At 47.4% G+C, this 23,529-nt stretch overlaps 1 protein-coding gene across 2 annotated transcripts in view; it reads left to right on the forward strand.

The window, feature by feature from the left end:
* The window catches only part of tgfb2 (transforming growth factor, beta 2), a 66,328-nt gene extending 44,556 nt beyond the window's left edge, over nt 1–21,772 (forward strand). For both annotated transcript variants that reach the window (XM_088998678.1, XM_088998679.1), the window contains 6 exons: nt 13,353–13,516; nt 19,105–19,237; nt 19,320–19,430; nt 19,587–19,761; nt 21,211–21,364; nt 21,457–21,772. In XM_088998678.1, coding sequence (XP_088854804.1) covers nt 13,353–13,516; nt 19,105–19,237; nt 19,320–19,430; nt 19,587–19,761; nt 21,211–21,364; nt 21,457–21,615 — 896 coding nt within the window. In that variant the 3' untranslated portion in view covers nt 21,616–21,772. The remainder of the gene's footprint in view (nt 1–13,352; nt 13,517–19,104; nt 19,238–19,319; nt 19,431–19,586; nt 19,762–21,210; nt 21,365–21,456) is intronic.
* Nucleotides 21,773–23,529: the final 1,757 nt, after the last annotated feature.

Consider the following 23,529-nt stretch of genomic DNA (forward strand, 5'->3'; position numbering starts at 1 on the left):
TCACAAAGTGTTACATCTATGCCAGGGGTTGGGAACCTATGGCTCGCGAGCCATATATGGCTCTTTTGATGATTGCATATGGCTCGCCGATAAAACTAAAATATGTATATAGTTTTTCGTTTCGTCGTTTTTTTTTCGCCGTTCATTTCCCGTTGGGGGTGCAGTTGGCGGAAAGCGCAATTTTGATTGGATGACACTGACCTACAATGGCCGAAAGCGCCATGTTGATTGGATGATAGTGGCCGTCATGTTGAAACAGGTAAAAGCCCCTTTGAGCCCAACTAGTGCACTTCAGCGTGAATGCCCCGCAGCAATAGAGGAGAGAAAATGTTCTGATTCTAATTTGCAATGAAACAATACCATCGATGAAACAGTCGAATGTCAGTGACATTTTAACAAGCCCCATGTTAACGTTAGCATTGACATACTTCTGCGAGAAGTAGTTTGCAGATAGCAAGTGTGGAAGCTTATGAGCCGTGTGCAGGCGAGCTAGCAGTAACTTCGCCTCTGGACCGGCAAATTGAATTTCATTCCGATCGTTTTCGTGGATTTTTACCAAACACGAGGAACGGAAAACCATTCATGTTAATAGTGAGTACTGTCACAAAGTTATTTTAAATAATGCATTCTGATACAGTAAAGTCTCGTTATATCGATATTCTCGGGAGTCCGAAAAATATCGATATAACCGGGACTATCGATATATCCGACCCTGTGCGCATGTAATTTTCCCCTTGCGTTCATAGAAATAGTATCGTAATAAGCGGTACTATCGATATAACCGATATCGATATAACGAGACTTTACTGTATTTTGTTGAAAAGTGGCCGCGCGTGTGTGCGTGTGCGCGCGCACTCAAGCGTTTGTATGTGTGTGCGCGCGTGCGTATGGCTCTTGCTGAAAAACATTTCGAAATATTTTACTTTTATGGCTCTCTTAGTCAAAAAGGTTCCCGACCCCTGAACTATGCTAATGTTGCTATTTTCCTGATATTGTGTCTTGATTGCAAAAAAATGTTGATAATTTGCAGAAAGATATTATCCTTAATGATTGTTAAATTAAATTTCCAGAATGTAAATGGAAATGAGAAATTTAAACAAGGATGGAGCGAGTACATTTTCAGTCAAGTTGTCACGTTCCGAACGAGGCAGAGAGAGTATCGCGTAGCTGGATCCCCGAAGCAGTCAACAGAGGCAGTAGATCTGTTAAAGATGGTTTAATGAGGACACGCAAGTCCACACCGATCGCACATAAAACAAACTAAAGGCGCTGGTCCCAAATGTGGACCAGGAGAAATACAAAATAAAGATAACCGAAGTGTGAGTAGGGGGGCAAGGGGGAAAACGACCCTCATACTCCGCAAATGGAAAATAAACGTACAGGCACGCAACAGTGCGACGAGTAACAATACTGACTAGTAGATTACTGGGGAGAGGGGGTGCTAGGACCGGGTACACAACAGTAAGCGCAGTAGAAGAAATATAACCTGGGCACTGGCAGTGGCGAGGCACGTCAATTCACCGGCGATCTATCGGCTGAATGAATCCCATTAAATACCCGGTGACCTAACGAGGTGATTGGCAGCAGGTGTGTACAAGCGGGAAGGCGCAAACCCGCCACCTGCTACCAAATCAGAATGTGACACAAGTGAGCAGAGCGACAAAACACCTCGCTGATGGTTAGCCGTAATTGTGTACATCCACATGGCTGTTCATCACTTCTGTAATAGAAAAGTTATTGTTTATCAAAACATCCACAGTCAGGTTTTCATGACATAAATTGCACATATATCCAGAACTTAACGCAGAAGAGTAATGCAACAGGGAGAAGAGATAAAGAAGGTGAATGATTTTAAGTACTTGGCTTCAACTGTTCAGAGCAATGTGTGGAAAAGAGGTGAAGAAGCGTATCCAGGCAGTCTGGAACGTCTGGAGAAAAATGTCAGGTGTGATGTGTGATAGAAGGGTTTCAGCTAGGATGAAAGGAAAGGTGTATAAAACGGTGGTGAGACCAGCCACGATGTTTGGACTGGAGACAGTGACACTAAAGAAAAGACAGGAAACAGAGCTGGAGGTAGCAGAGATGAAGATGTTGAGGTTTTCTTTGGGAGTGACCAGGTTGGATCGGATCAGGAATGAGTATATTAGAGGGACAACTCATATTTGAGGCTTTGGAGAGAAAGTCAGAGAGGCCAGACTGAGATGGTCTCGACATGTCCAGAGGAGAGAGAGTGACTATATCGGGAGAAGGATGCTGAACTGTCAGGCAGGAGACTGAGGAAGACCAAAGTCTAGGTTTATGAATGTTGTCAAAGAGGACATGAAGGTAGCTGATATGAGAGAAGAGGATGCACAAAACCGGGTTAGATGGAGGACACTGATTCGCTGTGATGACCCCTGAAGGGAAAACCCGAAAGGAAAAGAAAAAGATCCAGAACTTAACACACGTATAATCAAGTCTAAATAAAGAGCAATGTTTTACTTCGGGGAAATGAACTCAAAAATGTTCTTTCCAATAATACTATACCTTCTCTGCAGAACCACAAGTCAAAATTATGGTGTCCTGATTATATGTTATTACACTGCAAAATCAACCTGTAATTATTCATCTCAGGTAGTAGCCATTTTGCCACACCCTGTCAATCACAGTTGTTCAGGGGTTCAATTCGTGACTGTAATGATATGAGCAAATCATATTTACTTCTTCGACTAGTGTTGCCTGGCTATAGACCAAAGGGGCATGCGCTGCTGTAAGTCAGTCAGATAAGGGCCTACGAGAGGCACACATGTCAATTGCCTTCTCCCTCCAACCAAGTCCTAATAAAGAACCTCAAATCTACCCAGAAGTTGTATCATTTACCCGCTTACACAAAGCAACACATGGTGTCAGAATTGGTCTGGACGACAAGAGGATGATAAAAGGACTTGGAACGGAAGATTCCACGGAGCTAAGACATTGAGCACAAACCCCGGCGGGAAAACGGCAAAAATGGAAGCTTTACGTCCACTCACAGCTCTGCAGCTAACAAGTAACGTGGCTGAAAACTGGAAGGTTTAAGCAACGTTTTGAACAGTATTTGTCTGCAATTGGAGCTGATGAAAGCCATTCGTGCCAACCATGTTTTTGCACGTTGCGGAAGCTCTAGAGGTTGTGATGTCACGAGAGGCTGTGTCCTGGAGGGGAAATACATCCCCCTAAGATAGCTCCACCCAGAGAGAGTCTTGGCCCCAGCTGGTGGAAGGCAGCAATTCAAACCACACACCTGGGGCTGATCACGGCTTGATTGGCAGGCAAGGCTCTTAAGGCAGAGAGTCTCTGAGTGAGGAGGTTGGGGAAAGACAAGCTCGATTGCTGTGCTCTGTGAAGAAGTTGATTGCTGCGTGGAACTCATTGCCAGTTGGGACCACACGACAGGACACTGGATTTGGACCTTGCTAAAGGTGGCTAGGCTACATGAGGAGGACGTCAAGAGGGGTGAGGCCTAGATACTCTTGGAAAAGAACCCCGTCTTCAGTTGTACCTCAGAAGAGACTTTATTTGGATTTAAGTATTGGAAGAGACACTATTCAAACCTTTGTTGCTTGTGAATTCCCCCTGAAACCCTTGATTAAAACCTTTATTTACCTGTCGTCCATTGCACTTCATGTCCTGTCCCGCTGAGAGCTAGCCTCTCATGATATCACATATGGTGAAGGATGCGGGCACTGGACAAGCGTTAATAAGTGCATGGACATAGATGGTTTGTGCTATGTTTTTTCTAAATTGAAAATAACTTGAAGCCCAATATCAGGCCAATTTGGCTCTCCTAGAGGAGCAAAAGAGAGCAAATGAACTGAAGGCAGAGGAATTGCTCTTGCAAAAACAAATGGCTGCCAAGAACAATCCCCGGGTGAAGGCGGGTGATTTTTTTAGCCAAGATGGGGGTGACGGATGATATTGAGGCGTACCTGCATTTGAAGCAACAGCCACTCGAGAAAGGTGGCCCAAGCAGCAGTGGGTGGGATTGCTTGCTCACCAAATTCGGAATGGCACAACGCTTCCACACCTGGACGTTCCAGCCAGCCCAACCTCCACGGGCACAGATGCACGAATTGGCCCGCATCGCCCGGAAGTGGCTGGAACCGGAAAGGAGCACGGCAGCTGAGGTGGTCGAGGCCATTGTCGTGGATCGCTACTTACGAGCCCTGCCCTATGAGGCAAAAAAGATCATCAGCCAGCAGTCGCTGACTACTGCCTGTCAAACAGTGGCAGCAGTGGAACAGTACCAGGCCACAGTGGAGATGCTGCGAACAGCCAGGAAGGAAACCGGCAACACATCCCCACCCAGGACTGGAATGGCCCACACAAAGGTGCCCAAGCTCCCCAACACAGCCAAGATAGCTCCAGGCGGCACCAGAAGCCCACCCAGGCAGTGGCAGATACCCGGGGGCACTGGGCCCAGACGATGCTACAGATGCGGAGAGACGGGACACATCTCACGGCGGTGTGGAAAGCCAACGGAAGAGTCCATGCCGACCGCTGACTCTTCCAGTGCCCACCCTGCTCACTATGCCTCCCTCCTGGGGGTAGTGAAAGCTCACTAAGAAGACCCCCCACCTGTCCAGTGACAGTTAATCAACAGGATGTTGAAGCCCTGCTGGACTCCGGAAGCCTGGTCACCTTGGTGCACCAAACGCTGGTGGATCCAACCAGGTTGTCTCCAGAGAAAACCCTTCCAGTCTCCTGTGTCCACTGAAACACCAGAGAGTACCACACCACCGAACTCACCATGACCACAACCAAGGGAATCATCCGCATAGTAGCTGGCGTGGTTGACTCTCTCCCTGTCCTCCTCCTGATTGGACGCGACTGCCCGGCCTTTCACCCACTGTGGAGAGAAACACAGGAAAGACTGGCCCTCGGAAGGGGAGGGGTAAGATGCGTGCCGTGAATGCTCAAGCCTACCCCCCTGATTCACTCTCCCCAACCTGTGCTCTCCTCGGGACAGCAAATGCACCACCGGAGACGGAGTCTGGCCCAGAGACAGCCGAGGAGACTCCAGTCTTAGAAAATCTCCCGGCTTCCAGTGGTGATGAGAACCCAGGGACCCAGAAGCTGCCTCCTCTAACAGGCCGGTATGGTACAGCCCAGTTGCAGGATCCTACCCTTGCCAATGGCATGAAAAATGTGCAAGTTTTAGAGGGTGTAGTACTGGGGGAGAGGACGAGTCCCACATACCCCCATTTTGCTGTTGACCGTGGGTTAATATACCAGGTAACGAAGCAAAATGGTGAAGTACGTGAACAACTTCTCGTACCACAGCAACACCGAGCTACAGTCCTGGACTTGGCACACACACACCTGCGAGGGGGACACCTAGGGGTAGAAAAGACGAAAGAGAGAATCTTGCAACGGTTCTTCTGGCCAGGGGTGCACAAGGATGTGGAGAACTATTGTCGTTCTTGCCCGGAGTGCCAACAGGTGGCTCCAAAGCCCACATACAGAAACCCGCTCATTCCCTTACCCATCATTGAGACCCCCTTTCAGAGGCTTGGGCTGGATATAGTTGGGCCTCTACCAAAAAGTGCCAGGGGACACCAGTATATCTTAGTTATGGTCGATTATGCCACTCGATTTCCAGAGGCTGTTCCCCTCAGAAAGGCTACCACTAGACAGATTGCAAAGGAACTATTTGCTCTCACCAGCTGGGTGGGAATCCCAAAGGAGATACTGACAGACCAGACCAAGGAAGCCCCTTTATGTCCAAGGTCATGAAGGACCTATGTGCTCTGCTCAAGGTCAAGCAACTGAGAACCTCCACCTACCACCCATGGGTTGGTAGAACGGTTCAACAAGACCCTCAAGGCCATGATGAGGAAAGTGATCAAAGAAAATGGCCGAAACTGAGATGAACTGCTGCCGTACTTGCTGTTTGCCGTGAGGGAGGTACCACAGTCTTCTACTGGGTTTTCACCCTTTGAGCTGTTGTACTCTACAGACCCCGGGGACTGCTGGATATCGCCAAAGAGGCTTGGGAAAAGCAGCCGTGCCGACAACATACCCTCATCGAGCATCTGGGGGACATGAGGGAAAGGATGAAGGCCATTTATCCGATAGTGCGAGAGCACATGGAAGCGGCCCAGCGACAGCAGCAAGCCTCCTACAATAGACCTGCCCAGCCTCGAGAGTTCAAGCCAGGGGACAGAGTGCTGGTCTTGGTGCCAACGGTGGAGTGCAAATTCCTGGCATCCTGGCAGGGGCCCTTTGAGGTCATCGAACGCATGGGGGAGGTAAACTACAAGGTGAGGCAACCTGGTAAGAGGAAACCTGAGCAGATTTACCACGTTAACCTCTTAAAGAAATGGCATGCCAGAGAGGCGCTGTTCAGCTGTCTCCCCCCCAGCAAAGCTAAGGAACCGGCAAGAGAAGAAGTCCAGATGGGTCCAAGTTTGTCCCCACACCAATGTCAGCTGACGCTCGAATTGGTCGAGCGTAACCAAGACGTCTTCTCCTCCATACCTGGGCACACAGAGGTGGTGCAACATGAGATACGCACCACACCTGGAAAAACAGTACACCAGCGTCCCTACCGTGTGCCGGAGGCCCGTAAGGTCGCGATTCAGGAGGAGATAAGGAAGACGCTGGAACTTGGTGTAATTGAGGAGTCCCAAAGTGCCTGGGCAAGTCCGATCGTGTTGGTTCCCAAGCCAGACGGGTCAATACGATTCTGCAATGACTATCGGAAGTTGAATGAGGTGTCTGAATTTGATGCGTATCCGATGCCTTGTGTTGATGATCTTATTGACTCCCTGGGACAGGCACGCTTCATCACCACTCTCGACCTCACAAAGGGTTATTGGCAGGTGCCCCTGACCCCAGCATCTGTCACGTCACTTGAGGCTCGAGGGCTGGGCTCGAGTGACGAAAGGAAAGCGGGGAGTGTGGATCCAAAATACACGGCGAGACAGATACTCGTATACAAAAGTCTTTACTGAGGCACGCATGAAATAATGACAACAGGATGAGGTGAGTGAGGGAGATCGGTGACAGCTGATCTGACGGCACGGAAGTAACAGGGTGGCTTTCAGAATACTCCGACGGCGACTGTATAGCGCGATCGGTAGATATAGTCAGAAGGCACAATCAAGGGAATGACAATCAGCTGTGGGGACCCAGGTGCGTGATGATGGGAGGGGCCGTCTCCCGGGAGCAGCGGAGGAGGTGACAGGAGGGGCGGGGCGCGCCCCGGACGGCGACAAGATGTGACAGTGCCCCCCCCTCAACGGACGCCTCTTGGCGGCCCACCAGGTTTGGAGGGGTGAGCCGCATGGAACGCCCGGATGAGAGATGGGTCGAGGATCCAGGCACGTGGGACCCGCTGTCGTTCCTCCGGTCCATAGCCCTCCCAGTCGACCAGGTACTGCACTCCTCTGCCCATGCGCCTGGAGTCCAGTATTTCCCGCACGGTGTAGACCGGTCCGTCGGCCAACATCCGGGGGGAAGGTGGGGGGGTGGGCGTGGGGGCTAAGGAGCAGGTTTCCACTGGCTTGAGGAGGGAAACGTGGAAAACGGGGTGGATCCTCATGGTGGGTGGCAGCCGGAGCCTCACCGAGACCGGGCTGAGGATGGCCTCGATGGGGAAGGGACCCGTGAAGCGTGGGCCCAGCTTGGCTGAAGACCCTGCCAGCCGAAGGTCCCTCGTCGACAGCCACACCTCCTGCCCGACCTGGTAGTTGGGTTCCTGTCTCCGGTGACGGTCCGCCACCCGCTGGTTCCGGGATGCGGTGCGTGTCAGGGCGTCCCTGGTCTCCTTCCAGACTCTGTGGGCCCGTCTGAGGTGATGTTCAATAGACGGGACCTCCACCTGGCCCTCCTGAGTGGGAAACAAGGGCGGCTGATAGCCACAGGCGGACATAAATGGGGACCGACCTGTGGCTGCGGAGACCAGGGAGTTGTGGGCGTACTCCACCCAGGGTAGGTGCAGGGCCCACGACGCCGGGTTGTGGAGGCACACGCACCGGAGGGCCGCCTCCAGGTCCTGGTTCTTCCTCTCCGTCTGTCCGTTGGTCTGGGGATGGTATCCAGACGGCAGGCTCGCCGACGCCCCTAGGGACCGACAGAAACGTTTCCATACCTTGGACACGAACTGCGGTCCCCGGTCCGACACGATGTCCGTTGGAATCCCGTGGAGACGGACGACGTGGTTAACCAGGAGTTGAGCCGTCTCGATGGCGGACGGCAACCTGGTTAACGGGACGAAGTGGGCCGACTTGGAGAATCGGTCCACAACGGTAAGGACGACCGTCTTGCCACGGGAGGGGGGGAGGCCTGTCACGAAGTCGACGGTGATGTGGGACCAGGGTCTGGACGGTACCGGTAGCGGCCGGAGGAGTCCTGCCGGGGGCTGATGGGAGGCTTTCCCACAGGCACAGGTCGGGCAGGCCTTCACGAAGAGGGTGATGTCCCACCAGAACCGTTGGGCGATGAGTTGGATCGTCCTGTTGACCCCCGGGTGACAAGCTATCTTGGAGGTGTGCCCCCAGACGAGCACCTCCGTGCGAAGAGGGGGGGAGACGAACAGGCGATCCTTAGGACAGCCCCTGGGGATGGGGGTCGTCCCCTGGGCTTGCTGTACTTTTCTCTCAACCTCCCACCTCAGGGCACCCAGGATGCGTTGGGCCGGCAGGATGTTAGTGGTGGTCTCCTCCCTTTCTGCCGGCTCATGGATGCGGGATAGGGCATCGGGCTTGGTGTTCTGTGACCCTGGGCAGTAGGTGAGAGAAAAGTTAAACCGGGTGAGGAAGAGTGACCATCGGGCCTGTCTAGAGTTTAGTCTCTTGGCCGACCGGATGGCCGCCAGGTTTTTATGGTCCGTGTAGACGGTGAAGGGGTGTTTCGCTCCCTCAAGCCAGTGTCTCCATTCCTGAAGGGCCAGGACGACCGCCAGCAGTTCCCGGTTGCCGACGTCATAGTTGGCCTCGGCGGGGCTGAGCCGGCGGGAGAAGAAGGCGCATGGGCGTAGCTTCTGGTCCATGGGAGAGCGCTGGGACAGGACAGCCCCTACTCCGGACTCGGATGCGTCAACCTCGACCGTGAACGGGAGATCCGGGTCGGGATGACACAGAACTGGGGGGTTAGTGAAGGCAAGACGGAGGCGGTTGAATGCCCCCTCAGCGTCGGGCGTCCACCTGAAGGGGATCTTGGAGGACGTGAGGTTAGTGAGGGGGAGTGCCTTCTGACTATACCCGCGGATGAAGCGGCGGTAGAAGTTGGCAAACCCCAAAAACCGCTGAAGCTGTTTGCGCGTCTTCGGGATCGGCCATTCCACCACCGCTTTAGTCTTAGTAGGGTCGGCCCTGAGCTGCCCCCGCTCCACGACAAACCCTAGGAAGGACAGAGAGCGGACATGGAACTCGCACTTCTCTGCCTTCACGTAGAGCCGGTTTTGCAGGAGCCGCACCAGGACCCGTCGGACGTGTTGCCGGTGCTCCTCTGCAGAACGAGAGAAAATAAGAATGTCATCCAGATAAACGAAAACAAAAACATTGAGGAAGTCCCTGAGCACATCATTGATCAGATTTTGGAATACGGCGGGAGCGTTCGTGAGTCCGAACGGCATCACCAGATATTCAAAATGTCCTAATGGTGTTTTAAATGCAGTTTTCCATTCGTCCCCCTCCCGGATGCGGACCAAGTGGTACGCACTGCGGAGGTCTAATTTAGAAAAAATGGTTGCGGACTGAAGGGGCGTGAAGGCTGAGTCCATGAGGGGGAGGGGGTATTTGTTTCGGATGGTGATGTCGTTCAGACTCCGGTAGTCGACACACGGACGCAGGGTTCCGTCCTTCTTGTCAATAAAGAAGAACCCTGCGCCCAAAGGAGACCGTGACGGCCGGATGAGTCCCGCCGCAAGGGAGGAGTCTATGTAAGTGCTCAGGGCTTCCCGTTCAGGTTGTGAAATGTGAAACAGTCTGGAGTCCGGTAATGGAGCCCCTGGCTGCAAGTCGATGGCACAGTCATACGGTCGGTGGGGTGGCAGGGATTGGGCGTTGTCTTTGCTGAACACCTCCCGCAGGTCATGGTAGCATTGTGGCACGCCCTTGAGGCAGATGGCCTCGGGCGGGCCAACGCGGGAGGGGTCTCGCCCTGCCGTAGCCGACCGCAGGCAGTTGGCGTAGCAGTAGGGGCTCCAGCTCTGAATGGTGGGGCCCTCCCAGGAGATGGATGGGTCGTGGGTATTGAGCCAGGGGAGACCCAATACCAACGGCGCATTCCGGGAGGGCATAACTAGAAATTGGCGGTGCTCGACGTGGTTCCCCGCTACCCGGAGTTTTAGCGGGGCAGTGAGGTGGGTGACTCGGGCTAAAAGTCTGCCGTCCAGGTCGACGATCTCCTTCGGGGGGTGGAGATCGATCAGCTGGCCAACGAGTCCGCCAGCTGGGGGTCAATGATGCACCCGTCGGCCCCCGAGTCCACAAGGGCCCGCACGGTTTGGGAACTGGACGGGCCGATTAATTCACTGTCCAGCTCCAACCGTGTAACGGGGGTCGTGGCTTTGACCTCCAGAGGTCGCTGTGGTCGCCGTTTCGACGGGGACTTGCGTGGACCTGAGGTCTTCGGCTGGGGGCCTTGGGTGCGATGAGCCCCGGGGATAGTGCGGTTGTTCCCCCCCCCCTATGATCATGGGTTCGGGGGATTCCTCCAGGCACCGCACACGCTCGCTGCCGGGTGTGGGAGATCTGGACCGGCTGCGTGGCTGTCGGGGCCGTCGGCCGCGCTGCTCCCTCTGTCGCTCCCGAAGGCGGTGATCCAGGCCGATGACTATGGCGACCAGGTCGTCGAAGGTGGTGCCCGCGTCGCGGGTAGCCAACTCGTCCTTGAGGTCGGTGTTCAATCCGCGACGAAACACCCCCCTCAACGTTCGGTCGCCGTAGCCGCTGCCAGCGGCCCGGATGCGGAAGTCGACGGAGTATTCCGCGGCTGAACGGGCCCCTTGGACGCAGTCCAGTAGTCTCCCCTCCGCTTCGGACTCCGTCACCGGATGATGGAAAACCCGGCGTAACTCGGCGACGAAGTCCGGGTACGAGGTGCGCAGCTCCGGTCGGGATTCTCGGATGGCCAGCACCCACGCTTTATCGCTGACTTTGCTACTATAGCAGCCCCCATGACAGAATTGACGACCAAAAAACACTCCCGATTGGTGAAATGGAGCCCAGAGGCCGAAATGGCCTTCGTCAATCTAAAACAGGCGCTGTGTTCCAGCCCGATCCTGGTGGCACCAGACTTCAGCAAGGACTTCATTGCCCAAGCTGATGCATCAGAAGTTGGTCTGGGGGCTGTACTCTCGCAAGTACATGGAGGAGAGGAACATCCCATCCTGTACCTTAGCAGGAAGCTGTTGCCCAGGGAAAAGAACTATTCCACAATGGAGAAGGAATGCCTTGCAATTACATGGGCTTTGGAGTCATTACGCTTCTATCTCCTGGGAAGACGTTTCACAGTGATCTCTGATCATGTTCCTCTCCAATGGATGGCCGGGAACAAGGAGACCAACAGCAGAGTAACCAGGTGGTTCTTGAGTCTGCAAGCCTTAACTTCTCTGTTGTCCACAGGGCTGGCAAGCGCCAAGGCAATGCGGATGCACTCTCCCGAAGGGAGGCCTTCCTGGCCTGTTTCGCATCCTTCACCCCGCCGAGGACGTCGGTCTCAAGGGGGGGGATGTGTGATGTCACGAGAGGCTGTGTCCTGGAGGGGAAATACATTCCCCTAAGATGGCTTCATCCAGGGATAGTTTTGGCCCATCTGGTGGAAGGCAGAAATTCAAACCCCACACCTGTGGCTGACACGGCTTGATTGGCAAGCAAGGCTCTTAAGGCAGAGAGCCTCTGAGTGTGAGGCCGGGGGAGACAAGCTCTGTTGCTGTGCTCTGTGGAGAAACTGATTGTTGCGTGGAACTCATTGCCAGTTGGGACCATACGACAGGACAATAGGATTCAGACCCTTGCTAAAGGTGGCTAGGCTACATGAGGAGGACATCAAGAGGGGTGAGGCATGGAGTCATGGAAAATAACTCCGTCTTCCGTTGTACCTCAGAAGAGACTTTATTTGGATGTAAGTATTGGAAGAGACACTATTCAAACCTTTGTTGCTTGTGAATTCCCCCCGAAACCCTTGATTAAAACCTTTGTTTGTATCCAAACCTGTCGTCCATTGCACTTCTTGTCCTGTCCCGCTGAGAGCTAGCCTCTCATGATATCACAAGGTCTAAAACAACTTCACATTTGATGCTGAGGATGACAAGATGAAGCTTTCAAAAATAATATAAAAGTTTGAAGCTTACTGCATTCTGAAACGCAATGTGACGTTTGAAAGGCACAGATTATTCACATGTGTACAGATAGTTGAAGAAACTATTGACCATTATGCAAATGAGCTGAGAAACAGATAAAAGATTAACAGAATCACTGATCAAAAAATGAATAGTGTGTTGCATTACAGACAATAAACTGAGAGAAAGGATATTCAGAGAATCACATCTGGACCTGGAAAAAGACTTCACACTGTGTAGAGCTGTTCTGACTGTTAAATCACAGGCTAAAAAGCTGCTAAATGATGCTAGCTGCAATGTGGATGCAGTGGAAAGAAATGCACACAAATTCAACAAAAACAAGACTGTTGATATGAAAGCAAGAGTGAGACAATCCAACAAATACAGGATATTCAAACAAAAATGTTGTCCTCGTGGTACGCAACATCCCAGAAGCAGTGTCCAGCATATAGTGAAATATATAAAAACTGTGACAAAGCAAATAACTATGCTCGTTGCTGCAGGAACCAAGAAATGAAAGGCAAGGTAGATGCAGTAGATGATCATTATGAAGTGGAGGAACTTTATGTAAATGCTGTACAAGATGAACGAGGAGAAAAAGACTGGATCACTACACTGAAAGTGAACGACATTCATCTAAAATTCAAATTGGATACTGGAGCCAATGTGAATGTCATTTCAGAGACTGATTTCATGAAGAAGATCATACGAGACCAAAAATACAAAGAGCAAACATGAAAGTCACAGCTTATGTGGGTGCAGTACTTCTACAAAAACATGAAGACTGGCAACCCGTAGCATATGCATCACGTTCGATGCACAAAAGGATGGAGGACATTGATTCGCTGTGGTGACCCCTGAGGGGAAAAGCCGAAAGGAAAAGAAGACTAGTGCAGCGTGTTCTATCTGAGAAAAAAATCCTTGGCTGTTCTACACACTTGGCCAATAAAGATAATTATGTTTCTGATTCTTAGATAATTCTGTTTCTGATTCTTATTATCAAATTTCCTTGATTCACGACTTTGATCACCTTTGTTTGTTTCAGATATAATTTCTCCCACACTCTTCAACCCTTACTACAGACGGCTAATGTTTGACGTGTCCTCAAAGGAGAAAAACGCCTCTAACCTGGTGAGAGCTGAGCTGAGAATCTTTCGTCTTCAAAATCCTACGGCAAGAGTAGCTGAGCAGCGCATTGAGCTTTACCAGGTAATACTGCTACAATCGACCATTATTTTGCTGTGATTGATTGAGGAGTTACAATGATGAAAACGGGTTAAAGCAGGGGTGGGCAAACTTTTTGACTCGCGGGCCGCATTGGGTTCTAAAATTTGACAGAGGGGCCGGGCCAGGAGCATTTGGAGGGAGTGTTTGGGCCGGAAATACTCCGAACAAGTTATGTCCATAATTTATAAAATCACTTCAAATGACTTCGACTGAGCGTATTTTACAAAGATTCCACAGCATATAGCTATAGTTTACGTTTTAAGACTTGCGCTGAATATATGAAGTCTTGTTTTCGAGTTGATGACGATACCCATGTGACGTCACGTTTGGACCGCCCCTGACCGAGAAAGCGACATACAATGCATTTTGGGTACTTTGTTTAGTCTGAAAACTTCGTGTTAATCCGTGTTGATGGCGAAATTAGAAGGAAAACACATAAATAACGCCATGGTGAATCGTTGTGTGTTGCACCAAGACAACTATTTGATATTCGCTGACACAAATTCCCAGCTGACAAATCAGCCCATTTCCAACGGAGCTTGGGCGCAATCTTCTGCTTTTTCTGGGTGCTACATTGCTGTCATTGACGGCTCGAATTGATATGGGAGGACTCCTAGAATCAATTGCAAACATTTATGCTTTCCTCTTCAGAAGAACAAGAACAAGAAAACATCTTCTCCGAATCTGAAGCCATTGTTTTGATTCTCGAGCAACCTTCTGAAACTGGCCATTTCCGGATTCATTTTGAAGTCATTTTTATTGGTGTTTTTCATTTAACTAAAAATATCAGCCTGCCTGATTTGGGTATTTTAGATGCTATAAAACGTTTTTCTGATGTCAGTGGGAAACAAAAACAAAAAATGGTGCCGGTTGTCCTTTAAATGTAGTATGTACAAACCTCATAGCACAGTAAAAACACTACAACCCAATTTATTAACTGTCTTTCAAATGTGAAAAATATCCCTGATCAGTTAATACATTTGTCTCAAGGAATATGCAAGATATGGCATTTACAGACTATTTCGCAGATACTTGGAGGAGGAAATGGAAATAGATTAAAATAACATATGCACTGTGATTTATCAAGATTGCGTCTGTTTTTAAGTTTCCATCGAAGGGGCAAAGAAATCAACATTTATTGAAAAATGGAATCACTTTCAACATTCAAAACATCAAGCTCAATAATACCTACTTGTGTTAAATTCCGCCAAATCATAGATGGTTTGTCCTGACCGCGCGCTCAACAAACTCCTCACTGACGCTCTCGCCTTCACGCGCTAACAATACACGTGTACCGTCGCCGAGCACACAAACATAGACTACCTGCAGTTGAAATTTGCATACTCGGCTCGGCAGCCAATCAGAAGCCTGCTTCTTTCTTCCGGACTTTCGCAAGCGTTACAAAGTCGTGCAATTGCATGTCATTTTCCAAAATAGATGCACAGAACCTCAAACTAGAAGAAAGATTCAAAAGAAGCTAACAACATATGTGACGCTACAAAACGTAAATGTACATTAAACCGTGACTGTAAAGTGTACGTGAGACTTATGAAAGGGGCTTAGTGGCTCGTAGGAATCAATGCAAACGTTGCATTGTGCACCACAATGACAATCGACTACTGTAGCAAAATTTACAGCCATGCGCATTTGCCGTAAATTAAGCAAGGTAGCATTTGTAGTTGGTGCATTCTTGATTTAAAAAAAAACTTTATACTTTGTGACAATGTTTCTTAATGGGATTGGTCTCATTTTGCTTCAAGTTGGGAAAAATGGGGCAGGCAACTTTTCAGTTATCTGCCCTGTTGTTCGCTAGCTTTTTGTCATGAGTTTTAGACACTGTTTGTACTATAATTTGGGCAAGTTCGGCGGGCCGGATTGAAAAGCCTAACGGGCCGTATGTGGCCCGCGGGCCGTAGTTTGCCCATGCCTGGGTTAAAGGTTCTCCCGTTCAATTTCCAAACTGCTTATTTGAAGGAGCACTGGTCATATAATGTGATTGCTTGAGATTAAACCACCATGGTTTCCCCTGCAGGGGAAGCAGAAGCAAATTTCTGATTTGCAATTGTGGATCAATGTGGTATCAAATGAATGCATTGAGATCACCGACACAAATCGAGATCACTCACCCTTGAGCCTTCTTCTCATCAAGTATTTCAGTTTAGCTCAGTTGCCTGTCATTGTCTTCTTTGAATAAACTGCCGCATGCACCTTGAAAGAAGCAAAAGGCTTAAGGTTCTTGATTGCTTTTTCTTTCCGGGCTTGGTTTGTTCATTTTGCTGTTCACTCAAAACATGCCTGCAATCCAGTCGATGGGCTCTTTATATATAACCCATCTAATGAACATTCAATGAATGTGTTGCATTGATTATAATTAATTAATATGATGTGATAACACTCCCAAAGACAAAAGCTCAGCATCAGAATAAAACATAATAAATTATTATTATGGATAATATATACACTTTCACGTTCCTTTTATACAGATCTTAAGGGTGGGACTACTTTATGAAAGAATTTAGATAACTGATTTGGTTCTCCACTCACCCAGAACTGGCTGTCTGTCAGCCAGTCTCCACCAGCCGGTTTTCATGCTATGTTTTGCATCCAGACAAGGGAATGACAGCTGGGCTAAACACAGCTCTAAACTGGGAGAGTCTCACGAAAACAGCGTGTGTGAGGGAGGAAGGGACAGGCCGGTACAACAAGGGAAACCTGATAACATCCACCTCATGCACATTTATCAAGCACGCACACACATACACACACACACACACACACACACACTGACACGATCACTTACTCAGATCCGTGCAGACACAACTATACACAACACTTAATTTAGACGTGTTTGAAAAAATATGAGCCCCAAAATGCTTTTAAAGACTTTGCCGGTATGTTGTAGTTGTTACTAAGATAGAGAGTGCAGACAGACAAGTGTAGGGCAAGGTGCACATGGCTGGAGTTTTCTTTGATTTTCTTCAACGCATGCAGCGAGAAATGAGCATTTGAACACAACCAACTTGTGACAGGCTCCTCTCATTCCCTTTAAACTCACCACAGGAGAGGTTTACGGTCTTCATGGAGGTAACACACATTGAACTGCTGGAGTTCATGAAAGAAGAAGTGTAGACAGCCTTACACCCTGATCGTTCATGTACACATGTGACATTTTTGTGTACATGCATACTTGTTTGCAACCTTGAAATCCACCAAGATTGAAAATAAATTGGCACAAAAACCAGCACACCTTAGACTGTAATATTATGATAATGATTATTATTATTTAGAATATTTTTTTTAAATCAGTCCCACGATTCAACCAAAGGTTGTGATGGAGGGGAGGGGGAAGGGAATAATCAGTTTGATCTGATCATTCCCCTCTCCTTCGCAGTCCCGGCGCAAAATAAAAATAAATAAATCTGAGTTGAAGCTACAGGAGTTGTGTTTTATCCATTAGTTTGCGATGAGCCAAAATAAACATTCGTACAGTTCTGAAGGACAGCAGAGAAATAATCGAGACTTATCTGCCGTCTGGTTCGGTTCTTGCTCCTGGGCAATCGATCAAAGAACAGAGACCAAACTATAGGTAGAGCTCAATTAATTATTTGGCAATTACACAATGCATTTTAAATTGCGTGTTTCCTATTTTTATGGACTGTGTTTAGGATGTTGACCAATTAGAGACGTTTGTTTCTTTTCATTTGATTTTATATTGATTGTTGCACAAACCAAATAACACACTTTGTGTATTACTTTACAGCATCTTTCAAGTTGCACTGAGGTGCACTTCACCTTTATGAGGAGAAGGCGCAGCTTGATACAAATCTGCAACATTCTCGTCCGAAAGCATGTATTGAACAAAATGGCTTGCTTACTTGAATTCCTTACAATACAATGAATACTGTATGTGGCACACCCATAAGTGATGTGGTGCTCAAGCCAAATAACAAAGACCTGGAATTGAATAAGTCAACTCATTCACTGCCATTTACAATTACTGTCTTCTTCTTCTTTTCCTTTCGGCTTTTCCCTTCAGGGGTCGCCACAGAGAATCAGTGTCCTCCATCGAACCTGATTTTGTGCATCCTCTTCTCTCTCACCAGCTACTTTCATGTCGTCTTTGACAACATACATAAACCTCATTTTAGGTATTCCTCTCGGTCTGATAGTTCAAGGCTCAGCATCGTTCTCCAAAGCCTCTAATATGATTTGTCCCTCTGATATACCCATTCTTGATCCTATGCAACCGGGTCACGCCCAAAGAAAACCTCAACATGTTCATCTCTGCTACCTCCAGCTCTGCTTCCTGTATGATCTTCAGTGGCACTGTCTCCAGTCAAAATATCATGGCTGGTCTCACCAGCGTTTTACACACCTTTCATTTCATCCTAGCTGAAACCCTTCTATCACACATCGCACCTGACATTTTTCTCCAGCCGTTCCAGCCTGCCGCAACGCGCTTCTTCACCTCTTTTCCACACCTCCATTGCTCTGGAGAGTTGACCCCAATTACAGTGAGACCTCAACTTACGAACTTCATTGGTTCCCAGACAGAGTGTGTAAGGCGAAAAGTGTGTATCTAAAAAAAAATCCCATAGAAAACCATTAAAATTGGAATAATCCGTTCCCGGGTTTCCATAAAATATACTTTTCAACTAAATAAGCCTTAAAACTACACACAACATACCTTATTCTATGTATAATAAATGTGCTATTGCATTGTAATGAAAGAAATACACTGCATTGTATCATAAAGTCACTTTATTTACATTTGTGATGGTCATTGATGGCTTGATGGAATGGCGTTGGAGGTCAAAGGGAATTGCTGTTTGGAAAGAGAGGCACATTACATGAGGACTGTAATTAAAGAAATAAACTGTGCTGTAAATTTTTACCACTTTGATGATCGTTGATGGCTTATGGAAGGAGAGTCACCTTCCATAAGGACTGTTGGTAACTTAACCTCTGGTGCTGTTCGGTCGTGTGCTTCCGCCGAAGATCACTCCGCCAGCCGTGGTGGCTGTGTATTATGAAAATAGTGCTTATTATAAGGTTTAATTTTCATAAATTTGACGTTTGTAAGACGAAAAGTTTGTAAGATAAGGTGTTTGTAAGTTGAGGTCTCACTGTACTTAAAATCATCCACCTTCTTCATTCACACATATATAGTCCGTCTTGCTGCGAAGGAACTTTATTCCTCGCCTTTCCAGGGAAAACCTCCACAATTCCTGTATGTATGTAAACATATTTTAACTGGCCTGCTAGATTAATGTAATGAACAAAATAATTTTACATTTCGTCAAAAGACACAGGAGCTAACAGTCAAAACAATCACAATAGGTTTGTTGTATCTTTTGGGACTTCTGAGAAGACATTTGAATTAGGATTGGATTGGATTGGATTTGCCTTTATTAGTCTCGCAGTGGAGAAATTTCTATAGTAGTTTACAGTTTACAGCTAGACAGCAACAGTCTCAAAAAAAGTTTGGAAATTAGACCGAATATCGAATTCACAAAGTTTGTGCTTGTTGGTCTTATATTTAATGTCTCATGCCTCTTTACTGTGCTCAGATTTTAGTGCATAAAGACCTGACCTCGCCAACTCAACGATACATTGACAGCCGAGTGGTACGAACACAAACGGAAGGCGAATGGCTGACCTTTGATGTGACAGAGGCAGTGAGTGAATGGATGAATCACAGAGGTCAATGCAGTCCAACACTCCTTCCTGACTGGATGTAGAACAGCTACAACATAAGCCTGATATGCTATTTGTCTCTCCCCAGATAGAAACAGTGGATTCAAGCTGAGCCTACATTGTCCATGCTGTACTTTTGTTCCATCAAATAACTACATTATTCCCAACAAGAGTGAAGAGCTAGAAGCACGGTTTGCAGGTTAGTTAATCAGAAAGGTTCATAAGCAATGTTAGGTTAAGGTATGTGGACTATTCATACTCAATGCTTCAAATGCTAAGTGCCCGACCGTGACTTTAACATTCTAATCTGTTGAGTCCGCTGAGATGGATTCCTTATTATCTCTAACTTCTCTAGGTATTGATGACAGCTTCGTCAGCGGTGGTGATCTAAAAGTACTGAAGAGGCTGCGCCACAATAGTCGGACACCTCATCTTCTAATCATGCTGCTGCCCTCATATCGGTTGGAGTCTCCGTTCCACCACAAAGCACAAAGAACGAAGAGGGCCTTAGATGCAGCTTACTGCTCCAGGTACTGAGCTACTGGAGTTTACCCATCACCAGTATGAATGAGTTTGCTATTCTTACAAAGGGCTGGTTTAGAAAAGCTCTATAATGCATGTATTGTTCGAATATTGTTTCATTTATCATTTAAGTTTAGTGTTTACCTTAAGAGGTGTGGAGGTTTTGCCTGCATCGTCAATGTCTACCCCGAAATTGGATTATTCCTTCTCCGCCACCCCTAAAGTGGCAAACTGATTGAGCATTTGGCACTCTGAACTGATCTTCAAGGGGGAACGCCTTATGGGAATCGGATGTTGGTGTTTGGTGATATATCCCTACCATGCAGGGGTGGTGCTCCTGGTTTTTAGAATTGATGGATTTGTACTTGATTTTTGGGGGATCAGGGCTATATCTGTAATAGGCCTGCATCTTTACCAAACATCTTTACCAAACTCTATATATAATGTGACAGTGCCTTGGTACAGTAAATGTGTTTGATGAAAAGGGAGCTTAAATGTCGCATACAATCAGAACTATTGGCTGTTTGGTCCCTAGACCGGAGTTGTCAGAGTTTGGTTCACATTGCAGTCAGTCGGATTAGTTTCCAGTGAGGGTTACACTAAAGCTGCTGTTATTCACAGATTCCATTCTTAACTTTTATGGACAACGTAAAAAAAACTCCTCAATAGCTCGCAGCCGAGCTATTGAGGAGGTCCAGTTGAGTGGCTTCAGTGTTACATCTCTACCATCTCCAAATCTCACTGGCGCAGTTCGCAGCTGAGTGTGAAACCTCCCAATACGAAACAAAGGTTCTCAGTGAGGAAAAATGTGCAGTTCCCTTTGCAAGTTGTGTTGATATCTTACCCCAAGTGGAGGAGTGTAAGTATCTTGGGATCTTCGCCATGAGTGAGGGTCGGATGGATTGGGAGATCAAGATCTGCTGTGATACGGACTCTCGTGGTGAAGAAGGAGCTGAGCCTGAACGCCTACTGGCATGAGCTGTGGTTTGTGCCTGAAAGAACAAGATACCAGATACAAGCAACCCAAATGAGTTTCCTCTGCAGGAAGTCTGTGCTCTCCCTTAAAGACAAGGTGCCAAGCTTGGTCATCCAGGAGGGGGTCATGGTCAACCTTTGTGTCCTCCATATCGAGAAGAACCTGATGAGGTGGCTCTGGACTCTAAGTAGGATTCGTCTTGGATGCCTTCCCTGGTGACGTGCCAGGTCCCGATAGCTGTGGAATCTCCCAGGGAAATGGGAGAAATGCTCGAAAAGTGGCTGGGCAGAAGAGAATCTGTGCTTTTCAGCGAAAGCTTTTGCCCCGGCGACGTGACCCTAGATAAGTGGTAGAGGATGGATGGATGGATGGATGGATGGATGGATGGATGGATGGATGGATGGATGGATGGATGGACGAACCGAACTCTGCAAAAACAAAAAATGTCACTTCTTGTCTTTTTCTCCCTCATGAATTCTAGAAACGTTCAGGACAACTGCTGCTTGAGAACGCTGTACATTGACTTCAAGAAAGACCTTGGCTGGAGGTGGATTCATGAACCAAAGGGCTACGAGGCCAACTTTTGTGCTGGAGCATGTCCTTATCTCTGGAGTGCTGACACGCAGCATGCCAAGGTACAATCAGGCCTACAAAGCTGATAATTGTTGCCAATAAAGCTACATTGAAAAGTATAAGCATGATCATTTGATTATTTTTTTATTTCCAGGTGTTAGGCCTTTATAACAGCATTAATCCCGATGCATCAGCCTCACCCTGCTGTGTATCTCAGGACCTGGAACCCCTCACCATCCTTTACTATATCGGCAAGACGCCGAAAATAGAACACCTCTCCAATATGAAGGTCAAGTCTTGCAAGTGCAGCTAGAAAATTGAGCCAACACAACCCACATCAAACTTACCTTCCACAAGAACGCAGACACCAATTGCATTCATGCTATCTCTTCTATTTTCACTCACACGGTCCAGTGTCATGTGTTCAAGATTAGCGGTACTGAACAAATAAACTTCATTCCAAAATGGCACTGCAATGCTCTTACAAATACACTACGCAGACCCTGATTCCATAAAGACTTTGACACCACGTGCCTTGTGTTTTTTTTGTCCATGCTCTTTAACAGACATCAAATCTGGCTTGTGAGCAAATATTTTGACGCTGAACATTCGTCCAAGTTGAAGTGTGCCTTCACTTTGTGGTGCTCAGCTTGGTTATCTAAGCATCAGACCCCGTCAAGGCTATCCGATTTCAAGATTCAACCTGTCACATCAATCATGCCTCTATCTCCTGTAAGGGTAACAGTGCAGTTATTTTGGTGCGAACAAAATTAGACTGGGGTATTGTTCCCATGTATCTTAATAAGCAACATTGAAGACTGCAAGAGGAATAAATCCTTTGTATTTGTTAGTCACAATGAACACCATGAAGTGGTATTTATACAAAACACCAGCAATGACCTGACATCTTTTGTGAAGTGTTTGCCATATATTAAAAAGATCATTTACCACTGTCTTAGAATTATCATGAATCAATTTTCATGAGATCAACTCATACTCTGGGCTCTATTTTTATTGGCAGCACACATGTGCATGGGCATATATGCAAGTGGAGATAATGCAGTTGCGTATTCACATATTTACATGCATACATCTACTGTTTGCACCTCAGCCATGTCGACTACACACCAAATTTAAAGGGAATGAGTGTTGCCAATTTTGTTGGCCCAGAAGTAAGTTGTCTCTATTCATACCTAAAACAGTACAATCTGCCTGTTTTAAACTACATGCCTCTGCAAAAGTCCCCAAAGAAATCTCCACCCACACGCAGTTTTGCCCTAGACCTCCGCTACAAGCAGAAATAGGGTCCTGAGTCTTGACTTCCCTAATTTTTACTGAAGAAAAACTTAACAAATATACATAGTTCTGTCCCTATGAGTTAATTCAGTTGAGGAGAGTTGCTGTATTTCACAGCTTGGTTCATTGTAATGTTTGCATGTTCTCGATTGACAGAAAATAATGAAACATTTCAAATCATAATCAAGCATAATCTACAGTATCACATATCAATAAATGACACCTTGGCGCAGTGTTACCCAACCTTCAGGAGGCAGAGGCACCCATTTCACTGACTTACCCTATGTGAAATGTCTGTCTTTTTTAATTGAACAAAATAACATCATAGTAAGGTCTACTACGATGACGTTATTTTGTTTAATGAATGGAAAATGGGACTGCTATCAAATGGATTAGCATTTATTAAATTGCTCTTTCCGTCACTATACATCACCGGCATTGATAGATTAACAAATATATATATTCCTAATTATTTTTTCAAGTGATCTTTGGGCAGACCAAGTGCAATTGGATAAGTTCCAGTGACACTACGGATGTGCTCTCAAGGCACACTTGTGTGACATGGCAGTCTCCCTGGGTGGGAAACATTGCCTTTAGAAAACCTTGTCACAATTTCATTGCACAGCCTTTATACAACATTGACCACTGCCCAGAGTTTATTGAATAAATGAATCACTAAAACCCACTAAAAACGTTTTTCACATCTTCATCTTCTTTTCCTTTCGGCTTTTCCGTTCAAGGGGTCGCCACAGCGATCAGTGTCCTCCATCATCAGAGGTTTGATTCGCATGTTTGTTTTGTCCAAGCTTTTACGTATGATGCCCTTCCTGACACAACCCTCTGTATTTATCCGTCTTTGGGATGATATAATAGTGAGTATTGGGACGACAAAATGTTGATTGCCATCGCAGCAGTGGTAATGGATGTGCCC

Source organism: Hippocampus bargibanti, linkage group LG06, assembly GCF_051943395.1.
Source record: "Hippocampus bargibanti isolate YZ-2025 linkage group LG06, ASM5194339v1, whole genome shotgun sequence".
NCBI lineage: Eukaryota > Metazoa > Chordata > Actinopteri > Syngnathiformes > Syngnathidae > Hippocampus > Hippocampus bargibanti.